The sequence below is a fragment of the Rhinolophus ferrumequinum genome, chromosome 7 (genome assembly GCF_004115265.2).
Source record: "Rhinolophus ferrumequinum isolate MPI-CBG mRhiFer1 chromosome 7, mRhiFer1_v1.p, whole genome shotgun sequence".
Taxonomy (NCBI): domain Eukaryota; kingdom Metazoa; phylum Chordata; class Mammalia; order Chiroptera; family Rhinolophidae; genus Rhinolophus; species Rhinolophus ferrumequinum.
The window spans coordinates 78,039,203-78,062,116 of NC_046290.1; the positions used below are offsets into that span (position 1 = coordinate 78,039,203).

The window sequence follows — 22,914 nt, forward strand, 5'->3', positions numbered from 1 at the left end:
GCTGTTTGACCTTTAGCAATTCATTTAACTCCTCTATCTCAGCTTACTCATCTGTAAAAAATGGGCACAATAACAGTACTTGTTCAGAGAGCTGTTATAAGGATTAAATTAATACACGTGAAGAACTTAGAATTGTAACCAGTACAGACTGAGGGCTCAGTGGATCCTCTCTGTTATCATTATTCACTTGCACCATCTATATATAATACCTGGAGTATAAATGTGAAAGGGTGTAGGAAGAGGAGAACTCACTGCATTCGTTTCTTGCCACATTCTTCAGAGACAGAGACCTGGGCAAAGAGCTTAACAGAACACTGATACTTCTCAATTAAAAGCAACTTACAGATTACCAAGAGCTTTCAAATAGCTGAGTCCCTCTAATCCTTACCAGAGTACTAAGATGAGGGTGAATGTTGAAGCTTGTTTGTGTTGGCAGGTCATTAGTTGGCTGGCTGAGTAGCCAGAGTCCAAGTTCACTGTTCTCCAGTGAGGGCCAGCTGGCTTGGTTCAATTTCATGACCCTAGAGAGTGCAGCGACTTGGCCCTGAGTAAATGCCCTCTGAACTTGATTCCAAGTTTAAATTGTGTGGGAAAAAGACACAAGGAAGTATATAATTCGGCCACGCTCCTGAAAAACTCTAAGCGTCTGCCTTCTCCACCTACCAGCCGCTGCATGTGGGTGGTAACTAAGGATTTTTGTTTGTTTGTTTGTTTGTTTCTTCTTAAAAAGAGAGGTTTCCTGAATCTCTCCCAGAAATCTGACACGTTTTTTCAGCTAGCTTATTTAGAAGACGTCTGAGCCTTAGGGTTTTAAGTTTAGGATGCCTCCCAGATTAGCTCCATTCCAATCTCAATATAATAATGACGATAATGGCTAATAAGTACTGAGCACTCACTATGGGTCAGGCACTATGTGCTTAATCACATCACCCCATTGGATCCCCACAAAGCTCTGCGAGGCAGGTACTACTCTGTCCATTTCAGAGGCGGGCGCGCTGAAGCACAAACAGTGGAGTGACTTGCCCCGTCATCAGGAGAGGCAGTGGCAGAGCCAGGAGAGAGCCAGGCTCTTAGTCACCACCCCATACATGACTTCCAGTCATAAAATCTCCACTCGCTGCCTGTACTCAAGCCTCAGCCACTCCAGAGGGTGGAGAGGGCATGGGTGTGTTTCTCTGACCAGGTGCTTTCAATCTTGGCCATATTTTTATCACTTCTTATTCCACATCCGAGGCTTTCATTACTTGCAAAGGATTAGCAAATCCCTCAGGCAGTATATTCTACCAGGTCAACTACCAGGATTGTTCTGTCTTCTATGCAGGGGGCTTGGTGCCTTTGCTCGGTCCCTCTGCTCAGCTCACCATGAAAAGCGCATGAGATCTCAACTGATTCTGGGTGGTGAGCACACAATGTGATATACAGATGATGTCTGACAGAACTGTACACCTGAAGCCTATGTAACTTTACTAACCATTGTCACCCCCGATAAACTTTAGTTAAAAATAAAATAAAATACAGCCATAAATGGGGGAAAAAAACAAAACAAAACTCATGAGGGCCTGTGGTCTGTGGCTCTAAGGCCTCTCCTCCTGGGAAATTCTCTCTAGAGTCCATTCCTGCTAGTGAAATCCAAACAGGTAAGAATGACTTACTGTAATACACCAGAATGACGCCCCATTTCCTTGATACTAACAGGCACTGTCAGTATAATGTGGGGGGCGGGGAAGTGATAGGAATCCACACAGGATTTTTAAAAAGTAGAAAGGTATAAAAATGTGCTTTACTTCTGTAATCTTCCTCCCCACAACCCATAGCTCCAGTCTAATAATGAGGAAAACATCAAACGAATCCCAATTGAAAAACAGCCTTTTCGGGCAGGGAGTCATGCAGGGTCTCTGCTCCCGCTCCCCACACAAGAACGCAGGACATGGTGAGGCCAAAAAGGAACACCCACGGAGCCATAGGTAGGGGAGTCACACCACTATAGTCTCGCTGGCGGCTGGGTTGGAGACACAGGAAACAGGAGCCACACAATTCTCAACCCTCACTGCACCGCTTGCAGGCTCAGCCACCATCTTCTTGCTAGCCCCCATTTTCTGCTAGCCTAGCCACAGCAGTTATATTATTGCCCAATGGCTCACTGGTTACAGCTGACGGCCAACTAGCCACAGCTGATGGCCATTTGTTCACAGTAGACGGCCATTTACTACCTGAGCCAGCACCTTTCTATGCGAGGCCGAGAGCCTGGAAACTACTTTTTGGGGCTCTGTCCCCACAAGCCTATACAATATAACTGGCTAGAGCTCTAAAACTGTCAGAGGCATCCAGAACCAGGAAAGTCTGAGAAAATGTCACAGCCGAAGGAGACATGATGACTGAAGGTAACGTGGTATCCTGGATGGGGTTCTAGAACCGAAAAAGGACACCAGGTCAAACCTAAGGAAATCAGAATATAGTCAATAACAATGCATTAATACTGGTTAATTAATTATAGCAAATGTACCATAGTCATGTAAGATGCTAATAATAAGGGAAGGAAACTGGGTGCCAAGTATTTGGCAGCTCTCTATACTCTCTGCAATTTCTCTGTAAACATAAAACTTTTAAAAGTTGTATTAAAAAAAACAAATAAACAAACATGGACGATGTAGTCAAGTTGTGTCCTATTTGTGAAATTCTGCTGGGCTGGCTCTCAGTTCTAAGAAACAAAAACCAAACAGCCCTTCCTCTCCTCTGAAGATCTGGGCACTTTTCAGACAGGGACACGTCAATTGTTTTTGTTTCTACCGATCCAGGTGGCACATTTTATGATTCCTGTCTGATACAGTAATGAGATCGGGCACAGGGAATGGCTTGCTAAAGGTCACCAGAATGGGGACACAGCTGGGTGGGGAGCCCTGTGTGTTTACCTTTCCCATTGCCATTGCAGGCTGGGCAGGAAAACTGGCTTAGATGATTCAAGTCCATTCAATTCAACCAATGTTGACAAGTATGTATTGTTAATACCTACTATGTATTGTAAGCGCTGGGAATCTGAAACTGAGTAAGGTTCAGTCCCCTGCTTTAGGGCTACCTGATGCAGTTGAGGAGAGACAAATGTATCAATAGGTAATTTTAATGCAAGAAGCTAAGTGTCGTGGCAGATGTGTAAAGAGCATTGAGGGACCTGGGCGGAAAGGCACCTCCAGAGAGAAGGTGGCTATTTAGCTGTAGGGAAAAAAAATCTCAGCCTGAAGCGCAGGCGAATCCTGGTTAAGGAAAGAATGTGTTTCTTGGTTCTGTAGGGAGTCCGCTGCATCTGAATTCTTACAGCCTCAAGAGCTCTTTTCAACAGTTCACCGGTGGCAGCAGCGGTACTGCACTAGAGCCCGTTTTCTGGCGGGGCATGAATCTCACACTCAGTGGCCTCGTTCTGATATACATGAGTAACAAAATCACGGCCCAAGTTACTTGGCATACTCCTGTGTCTCTAAAGTATGAAGGGAGGAAGGAGATATATACAGCACTTCTAGGGGAGTGGGACAGTCCTGAATTTTCTGTTTATGCTTTTAGTAACTGATTAGCTAATCAGGACAATGGAGATTAGTGTTATTTTCTTGCACCCTTTGATAGTAAGGCTTAGGCATTTCTTCTTTAGGCTGTGAACTAGATCTGGGAGACACTCCCTGGGCCCCTTTCTTCCCTGTGAGAGATGAAAGGAGCTGCATTAACTCTTTAGGCCTCAAGGTCTGGGTGTGTGATGCACCGCACAAGCCCATTTTGCAAATGTGATTTTTTGCTTTCTTTCTTTTCAATCGTCTCTGCGCTAAAGAAGCAGTTTCCTAAAACTGGGGGTCCCAAATCAGTGGTCTGTGCTGCCAAGTTTCATCCTCTCTGTTTTGAAATTATTTGCTCCCTTTCCATGTTTTCTGAGGGATGGCGAGCAGCCAACTCCTGGAGTCTTTGCTGTCACCACCGTGGCCCCTTCTCATGTCCTAGGAGCTCCTCCTCTCAAAGACAGGTGCCCACATTATCTCCTGCAAGAGTTAATATCCTCCCCATTCATACCCACTTTCCTAAACTCAGAAGAGGAAAGAAATTCTATCTGTTTGGCTTTCTTCAGCACCTGGTATGGTCTCACAGGCTGCACTTCTCCGGGAAATTCACACTTGTAGTTGTTCAGCCATAAGGGGGAACTTGGTCTTTTATTACATCGTCTTTGTATGAGTCTCCCCAGCACAGTGGGATAGCCCCAGCATCCAGATGAGGACAGAAAGAGTGGTGCCTGGAGCACGCCAGCTGAGGATGTGTGTGGAGAAGAAAAAATACAAGAGAATCTGGTTTTTAAAGTGAATGCAGACCAGCTAGGAACTGCATTTTTAGTATCTTTAAGGGAAAGGCAGTGAGTGGCCAATATTTAGTCTTACATTTTTGAAAAATAAGCACTGGAGAGTGATTCAGTAGACAGTAGTCATATCAGATGTTTCTCATCTATTACTTATTTTGATATGATTTACTTTCTCTTTGCAATAACTTTATTAGTTAAAATATATTAAATCTTTGAAAGATAGATCATAATTTTACATCTGGCCTGAGGCCTAAGAAATGGGTTTACAAGCTATCCAGTATTTTATGAAACTGCCCACAAATCAGAGGCATACACACAGAATTATTTTGAAATGATTTATAAATATAATTTACACTATTGTCTTTAGAGGAGATAGTTTTCTGGCAGAAATGGCCAGCAAGATTCCCGGATTGATTTATCCAATGAGCATGAATTTCATACCTACCACGTGCTGTGTTACCTGCTAGAAATGCAAAGATGAGTACACTAAAGCTAGTGACACCAAGAGCTCACGTCTGCTTGAGAAAATAGACAGTAAACAGATCATTACTGTCCAATGTGATAAGTACTAGAACAGAGGCACAGCATCAGAATGCAGAGTGACCGGGTGGGAGACAGGCCAGTGTCTTGCTCTGCCTGATTCAGCGAGGCAGGCGAAGCTTGACTTTTCAATTGGCAGTTGAAGGATAAGTAAAAGTTCAGGTAAAGGGCATTGTAGGCAGAGAGCCAGCCTGTGCAAAGGACAGACTAGCGAGACCAGAGTGTCTTCAGGTATTACAGACTTCACTACGGTTGGGTTGGGAGGGGGAAATGACCGAAGAGGAGGCTGGAGCGGTAGGTTGGGCTTAGCTCTCCAGGGGCCTTACACAGCACATTAAGGAGTTAGACATCACCTGCAGATCGACACTTCTCAAACTTTAATGTTCCTAAGACTCACTTGGGGAGCTTGTTAAAACGTAGCTGCTGATTTGATGGGCATGAGTGCCAGCTTTTTAACAAGCTCCAGGCGAAGCTGCTGCTGCAATAAAGTGGTCTGCAGGCCTCGCGTAGGTAGCAAATGATGACAAATGTCAGTGCCTGGCACGGACTTGCTGTGTGCGAAGATATGATACCTTCAGCCCTTTGAGAGGAAGGGTGTGGGGTGAGACCTGGACCAACAGAGCCTCCATAGCAGATTCTGCCCATAAGGTCTCCTGGGTTTACTGCGGGCACCCTGCAAACCATGTTTTCTACATGTTCTATGTGAAGAAGGCAGGGAAGCAAAGCCGGTACAAACAACCAGGTCTGCACTGTGAGAACCACAATCTGGCTTTCTACTAAGAAGCCGCAGCGTTGCAACAAACAGTCCCAGTTACCCAAAGCAGCTGAGGTTGGGGGTTGGCGTGGCCCGGGGTCTCCTCTCCAGCATTAAGCGTTTTGAGAGAAACCTTGGCTCCAGCTCCCCTCTGCTGTGGGACTTAGTCCATGTCAGCCTGTGGTGGTTTCTGCAGCAGCCCAGTGCGGTCATGCTCAGCGTTAAAAGGTTCTGTTACGTCGTGGCAACTAAGGAGTGGTAGAACAAAAATATAAGAATCTTGTGCTATGATCTTCCAGTTATTATTGTTCAATTCTCTGTATGAGTTTATAAGGTGTTTTGGTTAAGTCATTCCTTAGTCCTTTCAAAATATAAAAGATTATTAATTTAGCCATTGTTCCTAATAACCGTTAATAGGTATCTGGAATAGGAAAAAGGCCAGGCTATGTCAAATGAATGAAAATCTGAATTTCTGCTGAGTCAATTGGTCTTTGGGTCACCATTGTATGTAAGTACGTGAGTATGACCATATTCACACATATGTGGGTTTATCTGTAGATCCATTTCGGGAAAAGAAACTGGTCACACTTGTTGCCTCTGCAGAGGACTAAGGAATGGGGGTTTGGGTGTGGGCGACAGGCTTTCTTATCAATAGGACCCCTATCTTTCTGTTTAAAAATTTTCTAATATGATCACTTACCATTAAAAAAAATAAAAACAATAAATAGAAAAGACATTTGTGTCAATGGTTGAAAAGTATGATGATACTTGCAGCACTGGTTTGTGTGGTAACAATCACTTTCTTCCTGAGGCAGCTAGTCTTGAAACGCTTTTTGTACTGTGTGTTGAAGGGGAAAAGATGAAAGTCATTAGGTCTGTGTTTAAAGCCAGGTGGCTAAGTTACCCAGAATCTGTTAGGAAATAAAAATTTTTGAAACAAAAAATTCCCCATTAACTCAACATTTTTTTTCAGTTGTGTCCTCAGTTGACAATTTCTGCCCTATTTTCAGACAACAGTGAAACATAATCGAAATGAAATGTACTATTACAAAATAAAAAGGAACTGGAGGGGAAGACATTTCTTTTTAACACAGTCAAGCATCTTCACTGATGCCCCTCCCATCAACTTCTCTCTCCCCTCCAAATACACCATCATAGAACTCTGGGGAAAAGCACATTCCAGATATATGCTATATTGACTATTAACATTTAATGGATAACTTCCATTATGTTATTATATATTTATAAGCGGAGAGGAAGCGTTATTGTGTCTCCCATAAATACTATGAGTATTAAACATTCAACAGTTATCACCGTTTGCAATCTCCTATGACTTAAGTGAAATCTCATTTTAATAAAGTACAGTGAGCTCTATGAACTCATTTAGACACTAAAGTAATGGTAGTACATGCCTGTTGTAGAAATGAAAGCTGAAGTAATTTGCTTTGGAGCTCTACGTTCTGTAATCTATTTTTCCTCTCTTCCTAGTAGGCAGTACAATGCTGCTTGAAAAAAAAAATTGAAGTACTGCTTCGTGAAATTCATTTGTCTACTTACATATTAATAGGCCTTACATTTAGAAATTCTTTCCACATATTTAGGTTTCATCTATGAGGGATGTAGAGATAAAATAGAAATGTTTTCAACATAAATAACATTGTCAACCTCCACTTCTTAAATGTTCTCAAGAAAAACATCTTTCTTCTCCAGTGTTGGATATAGCCCAGATCAAATAGGCCTGACATAGAAAATTAAGAGCTGCTGGGCTACTTCCCCAACCCCCTGCTCTCCAAATCCTCAGGCTTCCTATTATTGATGAACCTCCCAGAAAAAAAGAAAAAACAACAAACAAACAAAAAAACATTTTTGCTAGAAACTTAACTGCTTCCTAAAGACACCGTCCCCAACTATTTAAGAGACATAGATTGACCAACTGGAAGTCACCTTAAGATCATGTACAATCCATGTGAGAAAGGGACCTTTTTGAGTTATTTAATATAGTGACCCCTAAATTGGGCTTCTCATCAGAAATACCCATGGAGCTTAAAACAACAAAAAGATTCCTATCTCTGCCATCGCCTTCTGAATAAAAAGCTTTGGAAGTGAGTGCCACTGCCATTGTTTTAAAGCAAAGCTCTAGAATTTGCCAATCCAAATTCTGAATGTATCTCTAAAATATGAGAAATATTTTTTGCATAACACAAACCATTGGCACAAAATTAAAAATAATTCTTTAATATCATTTAATTATCTAGTTCATAATGGAACTTCTCTAATCCTCTCAAAAATGTCTTTTGGAACTTATTTCAAATTAGGACCCAGAGAAAGTCCATGTGTTATGTCTCATACATTTCTCTTTAATCTAGAGCAGTCTGCCTTATGCCTCCCATTCCATGTTTTACGCCACTGATTTGTTGAAGAAACCAGCTTTATCGTTAGGGTGTCTACCTTCTGATATGGCCGACTGCTTCCTTGTGGTGCCATTAGACTTGTTCCCATTTCACTTGTTAGACATAGCAGATTGATTTTTGGCAAGTGTGCCTCATATGGCACTATATATGGAGGTCCGTAATGTCTGTTCCACTTCTAGGGACCGTAGGGTTGATCAGTAGGTTCAGGTGAGCCTTCTCTTTGAAAGTTCTCCATCAACTTTTTTCCTAATACCATGTTTCCCTGAAAATAAGACCGGGTCTTATATTAATTTTTGCTCCGAAAGACACAGTAGGACTTATGTTCAGGGAATGTCATTCTGAAAAATCATGCTAGGGCTTATTTTCTGGTTAGGTCTTATTTTGGGGGGAAACACGGTCGTTTCAGTATCCACTGATGATTGTTGTCTAAAATGTATCAGCCATTTGCAAACTAGTTCTTTTCCGCTCCCATCATTCCTTCTACATTTATGAACAACACTTTTCTGAAAAAAGGGAACTTCCCTTCATCAACTAGGGTCATCTGTTTACTCTGAAAATGCAGTTTGTTCAGAACAGGCAATATAAATGCTTACCATTTTAGGGAAATGGGTTAATGCTCGAAAAGAGTTGTCTGTTTTCCTGTTTAACACCTCGCCGTCCAAACTGAATGCCATCTGAAAGCGGGTCCAGCTACACACGGCCAGCCTGCAGTCCTCGTGATTCACTCCTGCTTTCCAGCTGAGCCTTACCTCTTCCAGCAGCTACCTACCCAGGTGGGCCATTCCAGCCTCACGCAGCTGATGTTGCCAAGTCCTTTGTTTCTCACATAGTGATTAATTCCATTATTCAATAAATATTATTTGTTGTGCATGCTAAAAGTTTTGAGCAGTCCAGTTACTGGTGGAGCCAGAGTGACTAAGGACGAGTATACTTGTTAAGATTAACCTGTAATGCTCAGCGGCTCTCTCTAAAGCCAGCTCTAGTAAATGCATAGTAAATACAGTGATACACAAATCACCTTCACGGCAAGTCCTCTAGGCCTTTCTTATTGATGGCCACTCCTTAAGCCCCTCCTAAACAGAAATTCTGGATTTGCCGCTGAATGTAAACCTTCCCCCACAGTATAGCTCTGGTTTTTAATATGCTCATCACAGCCCATTTGTCCTTGGCCGCCGAAAGCCTGACCTTCCTACTTCTGAGCTTTCCCATGTGTGGCGCCTTGAACCAGCTGGCATCCTGACAAAACCCCACACCTCCCTTTAGCCACCCTACTCTAGTAAAGCCATGTGGCAGGGACACTAACTTTGAAAACTTTTGATGTGTTCTTTGCCTTTGCGTTTCCTATTCCCCCCGAGGCAATTATTTACCTTTAGAATATTACAGTAAGGAGAAGGGAGGAATTATGCAACTTTAGAGTTTGCAGTAAACAATCATAAAGCCAGGCTTTGTCACTTAAGACATTTTTCTAAATTTCACAAACTCCCATTAGCTAGGCAGTGGTGGGGAGAATTCAGGACATGAAGACACGAAAACCCCTGCCACAAACGAAGGGGGGAGTGTCTCCCAGCCGTGGGAAAGTGTGCAAGGGATGAAAGAGATGGGCAGAGGAGAGGTGTGTGGAATGCCAGGTAGCCAAGTCTGGACAGGCATGAAGAAACCTAAGAACTCAGGGGCTGGTGGCCTGCCAGCACTGCCCTGAGAGCCGGGCAAGAGGGGGCCTTATATTCTAGAGGACCCCATTCCGGTGTTCCCCGTAAGACGAGGAGCTTCTGGATGCCCACAATGTTCCCACCTGAACCACCTCCAGGGCCTGCAAGGGCTTCTTCCCTGGCTCCTTTTTGGACTGTGCTACCAGAGTGTGTACAGGGGTACAGGTCCAATGTGTGACGATGGAACAGCTATTTGGGGGAGCAGGAGGTGCTATCGAGCTTGTCACAAGCATGAGGGAGCTCCTCGAGGTGTGGGAGGGTGCCTCGAGTGGGACAAAGAGGACTGGCCTTGGGCTGGGAACTCGAAGGAGGCCAAGATTTCTCAATTTGAACCTGGCCTTTAAGCCTCAGGTTCCTTGGAGGCGCCTGAAAGAGTGTCAGTGGGAGGAGAGGCTGGGCGTGTTGTGATGCCTGCCTGACTCAGACTGTGTGGAATAGAGGAAACTTGTGGTCTGACAGAGGGTGCAGGTGGGCAGAGAGAGACCAAGTGGGGGTGAAAGAACCACCCCTACCCTCCCTCCAAGAAGACAAAGTGGATGTTTATTCTGTGGAATCCCCAAGGACGGCAGGGAGCCGGGGCTGGCAAGCCAGCAAACTGGGAAGTCTTTCCCCTTTGTCCACTGCTCCAGCCCAGCAGCAGCCACTGCCAAATCACCACCTGGGATGGAAAATTAAGTCAATTATGGGTTTGTGCTATTCGCAGTTATTTGGTATGACCTGCCGTTTTTTTCAAATGTCATTATATTTGTCAACCTAGGAGAACAGAACGATTTCCTAGTTTGACTTGTAACTTAGACATTTAGACATGTGGCATGTGAGGTGGTCCTCTGACCTGCTCTCCAGGTATAGCCTAGGGAGGCTGCAATCCCGGGAGAAACCGTTTTAGCTTACGTCTACATCCAGGGTGGCTCGGTAGCACTGAAGTAGAGGACAGGTAGCTTGATACACGAATCAGAGACAGTGCTTCAGGCATAAGCCTCTAGGAATTTCTGCATATACCAGAGGAGGGAGACAGGGAGGGAGGGTGTGTGTATGTAGTGGGCTAGAGGTGCAGATATGGAGTCACTAAGATCAGGTGAATTGGAGGCGGCCTGGGATCAGAGCAGAGGCCATTGTGCTGAATGTGCAACCAGAGCTGAATGGCAGGCGACCCACCTAGATAGGAAACGAGACCAGCAGCAGACACCTCCGTACACACCAGTCCAGGGACCAGACCAGAGCAGCAACCTGCTACACAGGCCTCCACCAATACCCAGACAGTAGGGAGCAGAAGAAAAACAGGTATTAGGAGACACTGAGATTGTTAGTTGACAAATGTTAAGTGGCCCAGCTCCCAGCCTCCCCTACCCCTTGATAGCCAAAAATATGGGCAAATTAAGATTGGGTCCATTTGAGAAAATGAATGTTAGATTTTCTTTGCATATCTGAGCACTATGTTTTCGATCCTACTACCAAAGATTAATATATTAGCTTTCGGGGAGTGGGAGTCAAGATCGTATCGTTGTATCATACAGAGCTTACTCCCTTTTAAAATTTAGATTTGCAAATAATTCTGGGGTTCTCACTTGTTTCTCTTGTCCAAGCTGTTTCTAGATCAGTGATTGGTCCTCAATTTTGAGTGTGCATCAAGGCCACTTGGAGGGCTTGTTAAAACAGATGGCTGGTCCCACCCCCAGAGCTTCGGATTCAGGAGGTCTAAGGCCGGGCCTGAGAGTTTGCATTTCTAAAAGTTCCCAGCTGATGTTCCTGTCTGCAGACCACACTTGGAAAATTACTGTAAGTCCTCCATTAATGAAAACATTATTCTGATTTCACTCACAGATATAGACCAATCAGCATTCATTCATACAACACATATAAAGAATAAACTTACCCTAAAACTTAGATTTGTTTTCTACATGGCAATATCTTTTCACACAGAATGGAAAAATTTTAAGATTGATAACATCCAGTGTTGCTGAGGATATGAGGAAACTCAACCTGTGGCTGAGTTCATGAAAGGCTACACTATTTGGGGATGGTGATTTATTTACCAATATTTTTAAAGTATACATTATTTAATCCAGAAATGTCCTTCTAGGAATGCCATAGAAAAATATATCTTTAGTTCACAGCAACATTTGTGAGCTGGAAATAACCTTAATACGAGAAATATTAAAACTATCAGTCATAACAGTAAAAAAAGGTATTGCCTGAACAATTATTCTTCTGTGTGTATTCTGTAGTTTAACCACTATTTTTCTACAGCACATCCTATGTAGAAAAAAAAAATATTCTGTAGCAGAATGTAATTGGTGAATATTCTAGTATGGTATTCAATTGCTGAAATTCAAATGGCAAGACAAAAATCCATTGACATTCTATCAAGCTACTTATATAGTTTATCAAATTGATCATTTTCCATCACTCCTTAGATACTTCCTAAGGCTCTACCAAACTCCCTGACTTGCTCATTTAGGATTAAATGAGAGGGAAATTGGCTTTGAGCCTACACTCATAGCTTCTCCAGTGAATTTTAAGACTATTTTCTGATTACATTAAAAATCTGTGTCAAGGTTTAGCTTGACAACCTTAGAAAACAGTGTGGCAAAAGCTATCACAATTTTATGATGTGCACACTTTGCCCCAGCAACTCCACATATATAAATGTAGCTTAAAGAATCACATAAGGTCCGACTATGTAAGGTAACTAGAATTAAAATAAAAGGCTGTACCAAGTCAAAAAAAAAAATCACATAAGTAGGCAATGATACATTTTCAAGGATCTTACAGCAATCTTTTTGTAATTGTGAAAAGGCACTGATTATGACACATTTTGCAATACTAATGCAACTGTTTAAAGCAAAGTATCGATAGTGAAACGCATTCATAATACATTGTTGAGTGAAAAAAAAGTTCCAGTACAGAATATATAGTATCTCATATTCATATGTATACTTACATATGTATATTTGTGTTAGTATGTATGTGGTATTAGGAGGATGTAAGAATATGTTTTAATGTCTGGTAGGGCTAGTTCCCTATTTTTCTTTTTCAGTTTTCATAGTTTTTCTTGTATAGTCTCTCAAATATAAACAAACCTGATAATTTTTATTGTGATAGCATTAAATTTATAAATTAACCTAAGGAGAAAAACATGTTTTGATGTTGAGTCTTATCTAAGAATATGATATATCTTTTCATTTGTTCAAGACTTTTCTGTCTTTCAAGAGTTTTATTTTTTAAGTTTTCCTCATACAGGTTTTGGACATGACTTAACATTCACACATAAGTTTCTTTTTGAAATCATAAGAGATCGTCAAATATATCTTCTAACTAGTTTAGTTTAGGTTTGTGTACATAGTCTTTTATTCTTCTCAGTAAACGTTTGTATTAAACTATAATTATACACACAGAAAAGTGCCCAAATCATAAGTGTACAGCTTCATATTCATAAAGTGAATAAATGCACCTGTGGAACCAGCACCATAGAAGCCGCCTTGTACTCTTCCAGTCCTTCTTGAGCCAAAGATAGTTGAAAAAGAAGTACATATTATGATTCCATCTCTATGAAGTTCAAAACAGACAAAATTAATTGATGGTGATTTAAGTCATGATAGTGTTTCCCTTTAGGGAGGGAGGTAGTGAGTGAAAGGGGGTGCCAATTTCTGACACCAAAGGTAAGTTTTTCCTGTTTTGAACTTCATCAAAGTGGAATCAGAGTATGCCCTCTTTGCGTCTGGGGACGGCTAGTGATATTTGCATGTTAATTGTGTGTAATTGCTACTTTATTAAATTCTTTTCGAGTTTTTCAACAAATTCCTTGGGTTTTCCTCATACAAAATCATAGCTGCAGTTTTACCTCTTCCCTTCCAATTCCTTTCTTTTGTCAAACTTTGTTGCCTAAAACCCCCAACACAGTGTTAAGTATCAATAGTAGACAGTTGGCCTTGTTCCTGGCTCTGGTTGGATCGCCTCTTTTGATACTAAGATGTTGGCTTTCATGTAGAGGTACAATGAATTACTTACCAATTTCTACTTATTGAGTATGTTTAACATGAATGAGTGCTCAATTCTGTCCGGCATCTTTTCTGCCAAGATGGAGATAATCATGATTTTTCACCTTCTCTCTTAATATGAATAATAGATTGTCTAATATTGAATTGTCCTTGCATTCCTATAATAAACCCAACTTAGTCATGATTTATTACTTTTTGAAAGTGCTATTGGTTTGTTAATATATTGTTAAAATTTTTGTATGATATTCCTAAGTGAGAGTGGTCTATAATTTTCTGTTTGTTACAATCTTTGTCCGGTTTTGGAAACAATGTGCTAATATGCTCACTTTACAAAATAAATTTTGAAGTCCTTTTTTGGGGGGCACTTTGAGGTTCAAGATTCTTTTTTAGCCTCTGGAATTATTTAAACAACATTAGGATTATTTAATCTTACAGGTTTAACAGAAGTATGTTAAAACAATCTGGGCCTGATGCTTTTTTTGTAAAGTCGTTTGTTTAACTATTTGTTTTTTCTACGGTAATTGGCTTGTTTGGAATTTTCTATCCACTAGGGGAAATTTTGGTAGTTTGCATTTTTTCTAAAAGTCAGTTTTTTAAAAAATTTATCATATAAAATTATTCAAAGCAGTCTTATAATTTTGAAAATTTTCCTGTTTTATGGTTATTTCTCCCTTGTCATTTAAATTTTTGTGTATTTTTGCTTTCTCCTTTTTCTTCTTCAGTAGGTTAGCTGGTGGTTTGCATATCTTCTTTTCTCTCCCCCTCTTCCCACCCCCCAATTCCTCCCTTCTGCTTTCTTTTGGTTTGCTTTTTCCTCCAGTTTTTAAGATCTGGTAGTTTAATTTTCAGCTTTTCCCGTTTTTATTGATATAGTTCTAAACATTACAACTTTCCTGTCGTAACTGTTTTTTAATATTAGGTTTCCATCACTCTTGTGGTCACGTCTTTCTGGTGTGCCTTCCTTGTCTGTGGGGGTGTTGGTCTGCTTATTCTCTTATATCTTAGAATAACTTTGAATGGGATTTCACTATAATCCTTCTCAGTTTTGGGTTTTTTTTTTTTGTAAAATGAATTTTCCTGTACTGTTAGGAGGAAGGGGTGCTCTAGGATGACTTTTCTTAGCACCATGGCCCTAAAGCTCCCTTTTCATTTTTAAAAATTTAAAAGATTATATATATTTATATATAATGACTCTGCATATTGACGGGTCTTCCTTCCCAACATTTGTCTGGAATTTCTCTTCTCTTTGTCTTCTCCTATAGTACCTGTCCTGTCCAATTTGGATTCTAATTCTAGGAGTTTCTCCTCAGTGCTAAGCTTTGTCTCATTACCTTGAAGAGGTACACAGGACAGGGCCCAGACTGCTCTAGCACAACCACCAGACCTTATTTTATTGCTGTAACTCTCACCTACAAATGGGAACCTGTAGAACCCCTCCCAGTTTCAGCTTCTGTTCTCAGGTTATCCCACTGGACTTTCTAGTGAGAAACTGTGGGCAACGGTATAGTTCTGCTATTCTCAAGGCTGTCAAAAACCAAGCTGCCTGCTGTCTACTTCCTCCCATACAGATGCTGAAACTACGTCGGTTAGTGGTTTATCCTCACCTACTTGGATACTGCTCAGTAGGTTTGTGGGGACAATTTGTCATCTAGTTTTGTAGAACAGGGTGTGTGGCTATCCTAGTTACTCTATATTCTTATGTGGAGATTCAAAACTATACTGCTGCCATCATTTTCCCTGAGTTTACCTCTGTGAGATCTCTATTACATTAATAGAAAGGAGGTTTTAATAACAGTCATTTTATGGTAGTTATGAAAGTATAAGTAGGAATTTACTGTGTTTCAGGTACAATGCTAAGTGCTTTATATATATTATCTCATTTAATCCCCAAACAACTGCACGAGTTAGATTCCTCACCCCTCCACCTCATTTTATAAATAGGGAAGTTAGGGTCCAAGGTCACACTGCTGAGCTGGCAGATCTGGGATTTAAATCTGTCATCTGACTCCCGAAGACCTCCTTACTAAACTCTCAAATATTATTAGGTCCAACAGTTTTCAAACTATGCACCACTGTCAGCAATACTTCTATTAATATTTGAATTTACATTAAATGTTTATAAATATGTAAAGATCTAATAAAAACATATGTATATATACATATATATATATTATAGGTCAAATCTAAACACATCGTAGATGATAAACAGGTTGAACTGTGTTATATGACTGGTAAAACTTGTTTTCATGCCAATGCTCAAAACAAAGCTTCTCCTACTATCTTCTAAGAAATACACACTGGGAATGGGGTTAGAGCATAGGGAACAGTTGAAATTTTGGACTTCATATTTGCCTTCTCATTATATCACCACTGCTAAAAAACAAAGTGTATATATACATATACATGTATATGTATATATACATATATATGTATATATACACATATATATGTATATATATATATGTGAAATAGTACTTATAACTTACTAATAAGTAATTTTCTTGTAAATAACTATTTAGAAAAAGTTGGGAAATTTCTCCACAATTAAAACTGTCCTGGTATTTTTTTGGTCAATATGCTGCTGTGGAATGTGACAATCACTGGTTCATCAAGTTTCGTAAGAAGGCCTCTCACAAGTCTATCACTTAGAATCATACTGTACCTTATGCTAGTAAATTACACAGAAAGTTAGAAAATATTTCTTAATAGTTTTAGGAAATAATTTTACCTTGGAATTCTCTTCCATTTATGAAGTTACTGTTACTTTCTTACCTTCCAACTAATGGTGATTTAGAAAAACTAATGTGGGCTTTACATATAGTTCTAAAGCCAATACATAGGTGGTATTTTAACTCCTGATGTCCCAGAGATGACTTAGTTTGAAATATGAATGTCTTGCTTTGCCTGGATTTAAACAGAAGCAACTGGAAAAACTCACGGAAGGATAACATCTGTTGTTAAGCTTATTTTTCCCCACCATCAGAATACTGATTTTATTTCTAATTTAAAAAAAAAAAAAAAAAGCTGACTTTGCCAAACTGAGGTTTAAAACTAATCATGCCAATAATACATGAATCATTCCTCCCAGTATATACTAGCTTTCCCTTGAGAAGGACCATTATTTAAAGGATTTAAAGGTATTTTTTCCTCCAATTTAAGACAGAAATTAAAATAAAAATTTAAATATTATAATACCTAAACAGTGATACTAGTGATTTAATTTTTATACTGATACTTGGAGAACTAATACTTCAACATTTATTATTACCAAGACTTTAACTTCCACCCAGCTCCATTAATGAAGCACTTTCCTTCTGCATTTCAGTACTAGTTTCATATCTTTGAATGTCATTGAGCAATAGTGACTGATGTGATTTACTGATAAACTGATTACTAGTAAGATGTGTTTTTACACTATCTCCTCTACAATTAGCAAATTTACAGAATGAAGAAAACAAAAGAAAAAGAACAAAAGCAATACCCCAGTTTTTAACCCTAAATAGTACATTTCCCTCCCACTTACCTGAAAATATAAAAATATAAACGACCATGTATGCAACCACACCATTAAATTTACTTGAGTGGTCCTGCTTTTTAATTAAATTTTTACTGATTTAATTTGAAAAAAATTAGAAAATTATCAGTTTGAAATTAGAGCAGCTAAATAAAACATGGGGCAAACTAAAAAAAATCCAAATAGCTAAAAAATAACTCGGTTGTAAAATTACAATTTATAATATCACGTCACTCAGAAAAATAAACAAAACCACTAAATGTCTTTCCTTTATATAAGACTATTTTCTTCCTATAAAGAGAAAAAAGCAACTAATGATCTGAGATTAAAATCAAACAAGACTGTTATTCACCGCAGTAACATCTAAATAAATAAGCTGCACAGCACAAGACCTTCCCATTCACAATCACATACAGTTAAATTACGTTTCCCTCGGTTACATAGTAGTCTTCTTAAAACAATCTCCCTTTAGAAAATTATTGTATTAGTTACGCCTAGTAGTCATTCTTGCTATGAAGTTAATTTCATTTATATAGACCACACAGTATAATTGGCACACACTTTCCTTAAGAATAAGACAAAATAAGTCATTCTTTTTTTTAAAAAATTATGGGATCATTTGTTTTCACAGAATAATCCCAGATACTTAATTCATTAAAGCAACTTCACACCATCAGCAGTGAAGCTTTTAAATGATCACCTAGTGTTCACCCAAAGATTATCAGAGCTATGTGAACTGTAAACTTGTTTTGAAGATTTGTGTCCATTTTATAATATGATACAATGTGTATTTAAGAGCTATTTTTAAAAAACGATAACCTACATACATACAGTTAATTAGCCTCAAAGAACTTCTTAGAAATACAGTATAAACATTTAAGAACCACAACAGAGTCCACTGTGGTTCAAACTTCAAAGAGTTTCTTGAAACTCAGTACAAAGGTTACTGGCTCAAGACCATATCCCAAAGTGACATCAGCACATGATTTGATTGTAAGACTCTACCTCTTAAAAAAAGAGCACACTTGGTTATACATGGCTTTTAACCTTGAGCTACAGTTATGCTACATACAAATCCATTCCCCACCCTCCCAATTTAAAGTAAGTCATGTGAAGATGTGTACATTCTCTGAACATTGTTTAGCGTCCTTGGTTTTCCAGCTCTGATGAAGATCTCGAAGGCGTTCAGAAGTCCGTGTGCTTACATTCAGGGCAGGATGAACTTTACAAATTCCATTTTCCTCCATTAGTGACAGGCCACAGATCCCAAAGTATGCATGCAAAGCGTCTGAAAATGAGGCATTTTTATTAGAATAGGCATTCTTATTTGTACATGCTATGAAATATTTTAGCCACATATCAGCCTATCACTATATTAAAAATAAATTTAGGAAAATTTAAAATCGTTTTTGAAATATTTGCTTTCTCAAAGTCTCAAACACCAATTTTTAACAAACCAGATGATCAAAATCAGCTGATATTTTATTCAACAAAATAACATGAACAAAGGAAACAGTTGCTAGCTGAAGAGGTGACATTCCCAACATCCTCTACAATTAAAGGACAAAAAGGAAAAGTAGCAGTAATATAAAAGAATTCTCACGTTAGTGAGGTTTTCCCACTTGCTTACTATGGAAACAAGGAGCTTTAACTCTATTATAATAAAAGGAAATTGTTTCCTTAAAAATGAAAATAAAGAAACCTCTGAATCTAACTTGCAGTACCCCTTCCCCCTAAGTTTTAGCTCTGACAGTTCCTAAAATCATATACTATCCTATTATTGTGTTAAATGAAAGGAGCTTAAGCAAAACAATCCATTCTGGAATGTTCTACCATATTTAATTTTCCAATTCAGGGTAATGTCACTCTAAAAATAGCTGACCTGACAATAAAAACAAACTCACAGTTCCATTTGGTTGTAATAATGTGAGCGTTCCTCCCATAACAATCTTCTACACTGGCTTCACTACAGTTTCCCATCTTTCGGGGGCAGCAAAACTCTTCCATTAAAGTGGCCACTGAAATCACAGGGCTGTTGCTTGCCCGAGAGCCTTATATGGATTTCTGCAGCACTCAGAGCTCTGCAGTTATGGAAACACTACAAAAAACAGATTTTGTAGCAGTAAAAATTTTTTTCTATTTTTGAATTGGCCATCATTTATGACCTCAAGAGTTCGCAAAGTGCAAAACATCTTACCACGTACGTCAAGCTCTGTCAAAAGAATTAAAGAAAAAGTTCTATTTACATGAGTATCATTTACTTTTTAAAACAGGAATGACAAATAGTCGTGCTTAATGTTATTTGTGAAAAAGTTATTTCACTAATGGAGTCTCATGTTAATCCCCTTCTTTGTCTTTACAGAGACTGCTTAGGTTTCAGAATTCTGCCTCATTTTCCTCTAATTTTCAGCCCACAAAAAATAAATGTGATTTTCCCTGTACTATTATATTTTCCTTGCAGTTATTCTAAAATTATAAAAGGCACAAAGCAACATTAAATTTTACTGCCTAGACACGAGGAAACTACTAGAAAAAATGCAAGAGCAAGAGAAATAAAATACGTCAAGAACAACATAAGATCTTACACTTTCCATTTAATGTAAAAATAAAACTTACTTTTTTAAAAAGGATTTTTCAAAAGCCAGTGAACCAGAAATCAATTGTTTCAAACCTCAAATAGTTTTTAAAAATAAAAAAAACTCTTTATCTGTAGGTGGTAGTGTATTAAAACACTTTAGATGTTGAATACACACACACACACACACACGTATTTCTTTTCTTCATAAAAACTTCTTTTCATAAGTTTCTTCTATAAATGTATTAGGTTGGTGCAAAAGTAATTGTGGTTTAAAAGGTTAAAAAAATTGCAAAAACCACAATTGTTTTTGTACCAACCTAATATATACAATCTGTGTCAAATCTGCTGCTAGACTTTTTAGAACCAAAAATAAGCTAATTTTAAAGATTTGTTTAAATGATTTTTAAAGGATCCAAACAGGTCTTTCCACATAAATTCAACTTATACAAAAACCTATGCTCTGTAGTGTATAGGCTCTGAAGTCATTGTAACATATCTGTAAAAAGGATAACATCTAAGTATTTACACAAATGTTAAAGTTAGCAACTAAACTCACTAGAAAAAAGTTATCAAGAACTTTCTTTTTAAAAAGCTATTGTAAATACTCAAATGTATTTCAAGTATCCAAGGAATTGTCATTTCCCTATTCCTATTATTTGTTAAAATAGTATTATGCACAAAGTAAAAACAATGGCATTAAGACCAAAATAACTGTTATCTTGGGGCACTTTTCTAACATTTATGGCTATGTGTTATAGATACCAAAATTTTTTAATTATTTTGCTTTAGAAATTAAAAGCATTGTACATTTTTTCTAAAGAAGCATATTTTGCATGAAAATACAAGTATAGATGTGAGAAAATATCCCTGCTCATTTTATATACAAAAATATGATTTCGTGAGCCCCTTGTTTATATTTTGATTCAAGTTCATATTCTGACAGTAGCAGAATATGATAGGAGATGATTTGAAGAGGTTCTAGACTAATAATAAAAACCATGATTCTACTGCAATGGTACAAAAACAATCATTCCTTGAATCCAGTTTCATATATTTATACGTAAAACTTTGTCAACTTGCTTATCAAAAATGTCAGTGCTCTGAATCATGTTTAACAAACTCTGAAATTGATTTTTTTGGAAGCTATAAATAGATTTTGTTGGAGATGAAAGCATAAGGCGAGGAGAAGGTAGCATAGAGAACGATGCTAGAGGTGAGAGAGGAGCCAAATCGTGGTGGGGCCTTGTGTGGTATGCCAAAGAACTGACTATGAGTGCTGAGAAAAATCTTTGAATGATTTTAATACATTTAATGAAGAGTTTAGAGGTTCTCAACCTTTTGTGCATTAGAGATCCCCTTTGAGAGTCCAAAAAAAGCTTTGGCCCCTCTCCTCTCATTTAAGGACATGTACATACACACATACAAAGTGTCAATAGGAGGGGGATTAGACTAGACGCAGGGAGACTAGTAAGACTTCTGCAGAATCCTATGCCTGAACTTGGCCAAGTGCCACTAACATTTTTGGGGCTGGGTGGAACATGGAGTTAATGAGTCTAGTTGGTAGGCTAGATTTGAGGGGCCTGTAGATGGCACCCATGTAGTTACTGAGCAGGCAGAACTAAGTTGGGGAAATAGCAGAACTACCTATACATTTTGAAGAAAGTACTTATTAATACAGATCTCCCATTATTTCTAAAGAATTCATTTAAAAGTACTTGTGAAATACAAGACTCCTTTGTTCTTCACATCTACCGTATACCACTCCTGAGTTTGGAAAGCATGGAATGTCATATTGTCTGAATCTGCCTGGTTCCTGAGTTTAGATACATAGTAAATGGTGACAGTTCAGATAGCAAAGTATTCATCTAAAAAAATAACCTGAATCTGCAGAAACTCAGAGAACAAAAATCTGGACAGTGAGGGATACCTGTATTCAGATTTGAGATTTTTGATTTAATGACTCCTGGAAAGAGGAAGAACAGGTTCCCTTTTGGATTAAGAATAATTTATTCTATGTAGCTCAAGTAATAGTCCTAAAGACTTTGCATGGAATAATCCTAAAGACTTTGCATGGACCAAATGATTCTTTAATTTGGACAGGGCTTATTCAGACCATCTGCCTTATTGCCTCAAATGAAATAAAACACTGCTAAGGGAAACATCTGGGAAAAAATGCAAACTATACCAATACATCTTGATAATCAAATCCTTCCTTTATACCCACAATACCCTAAATTTATCTTAAACAATTTACTTTTTAAAAAACGTATTATTTAATGTAAGTTTACAACTATGGCTACATTTTCTATCATATGCCCTTTCTGATAAAGATACCCGTAGGTCTAGTCAAGAAATAAACGAAATAAAAGTTGTTCTGCATTTACACAAAAAATAAATTACCTGGATGACTATCTGGCCACTTGGCAAATCCCCCTATGAGGCGATCTTGTGTTGATAAGATGTAATTTCTATTTTTCTCAAAGTTAGTGTATTGAAAAATTTTCAGAAGCTGAAATGACAAAACAAATATAAATTTACTGACATTAAACTTTCATATCGACCACGGGCTCAATTTTCAGACATCTATCATCATTTAAATGTGCTTGTCTCTAGCTAAAATTCTCAGAGCAAGCCTCCAGGGACTTGAGCACTTAAAATTAGTCAACTACATTATCTTTTTAATTATCAAATCTACTCTACTTTTTTTGCCCCACTCACTGTTTCCTTCTTTGGAACCATGCCCAACTAACCTCTGTGCATCACACTTAGCTAGGTTCAAGACACAACTTCCCCAATCTATTGTACTTTTCATTTAGAAAAGTACAATTTTATTTACCCATATTTTAACTCTTATGATAAGTTTTTGAGCTATTCGTTACAAAGTAATAATAACTAGAACTAAAAATGTTTCAAAAAGAGCAAAAAAAATTATTAACCAGGTGCTAGAGGCAGTCTTGTTTGAGAATAGTAAAAAGAATATAGCTCTTTAATTAGAAAAGATAAAAGGAGAGACAAATATGATTTTAGCATACAATTCATGTAGCTTAAAGATTTAGGACATGTATTTGTCATCTAAGATCCCA

At 38.5% G+C, this 22,914-nt stretch overlaps 1 protein-coding gene across 3 annotated transcripts in view; it reads right to left on the minus strand.

The window, feature by feature from the left end:
• Window positions 1-12,917: 12,917 nt before the first annotated feature.
• PGGT1B (protein geranylgeranyltransferase type I subunit beta) overlaps window positions 12,918-22,914 on the minus strand; it is a 52,030-nt gene continuing 42,033 nt past the window's right edge. For all 3 annotated transcript variants that reach the window (XM_033110638.1, XM_033110635.1, XM_033110637.1), the window contains exons 8-9: window positions 22,232-22,340; window positions 12,918-18,541 (exon numbers count right to left, since the gene is read on the minus strand). In XM_033110638.1, coding sequence (XP_032966529.1) covers window positions 18,360-18,541; window positions 22,232-22,340 — 291 coding nt within the window. In that variant the 3' untranslated portion in view covers window positions 12,918-18,359. The remainder of the gene's footprint in view (window positions 18,542-22,231; window positions 22,341-22,914) is intronic.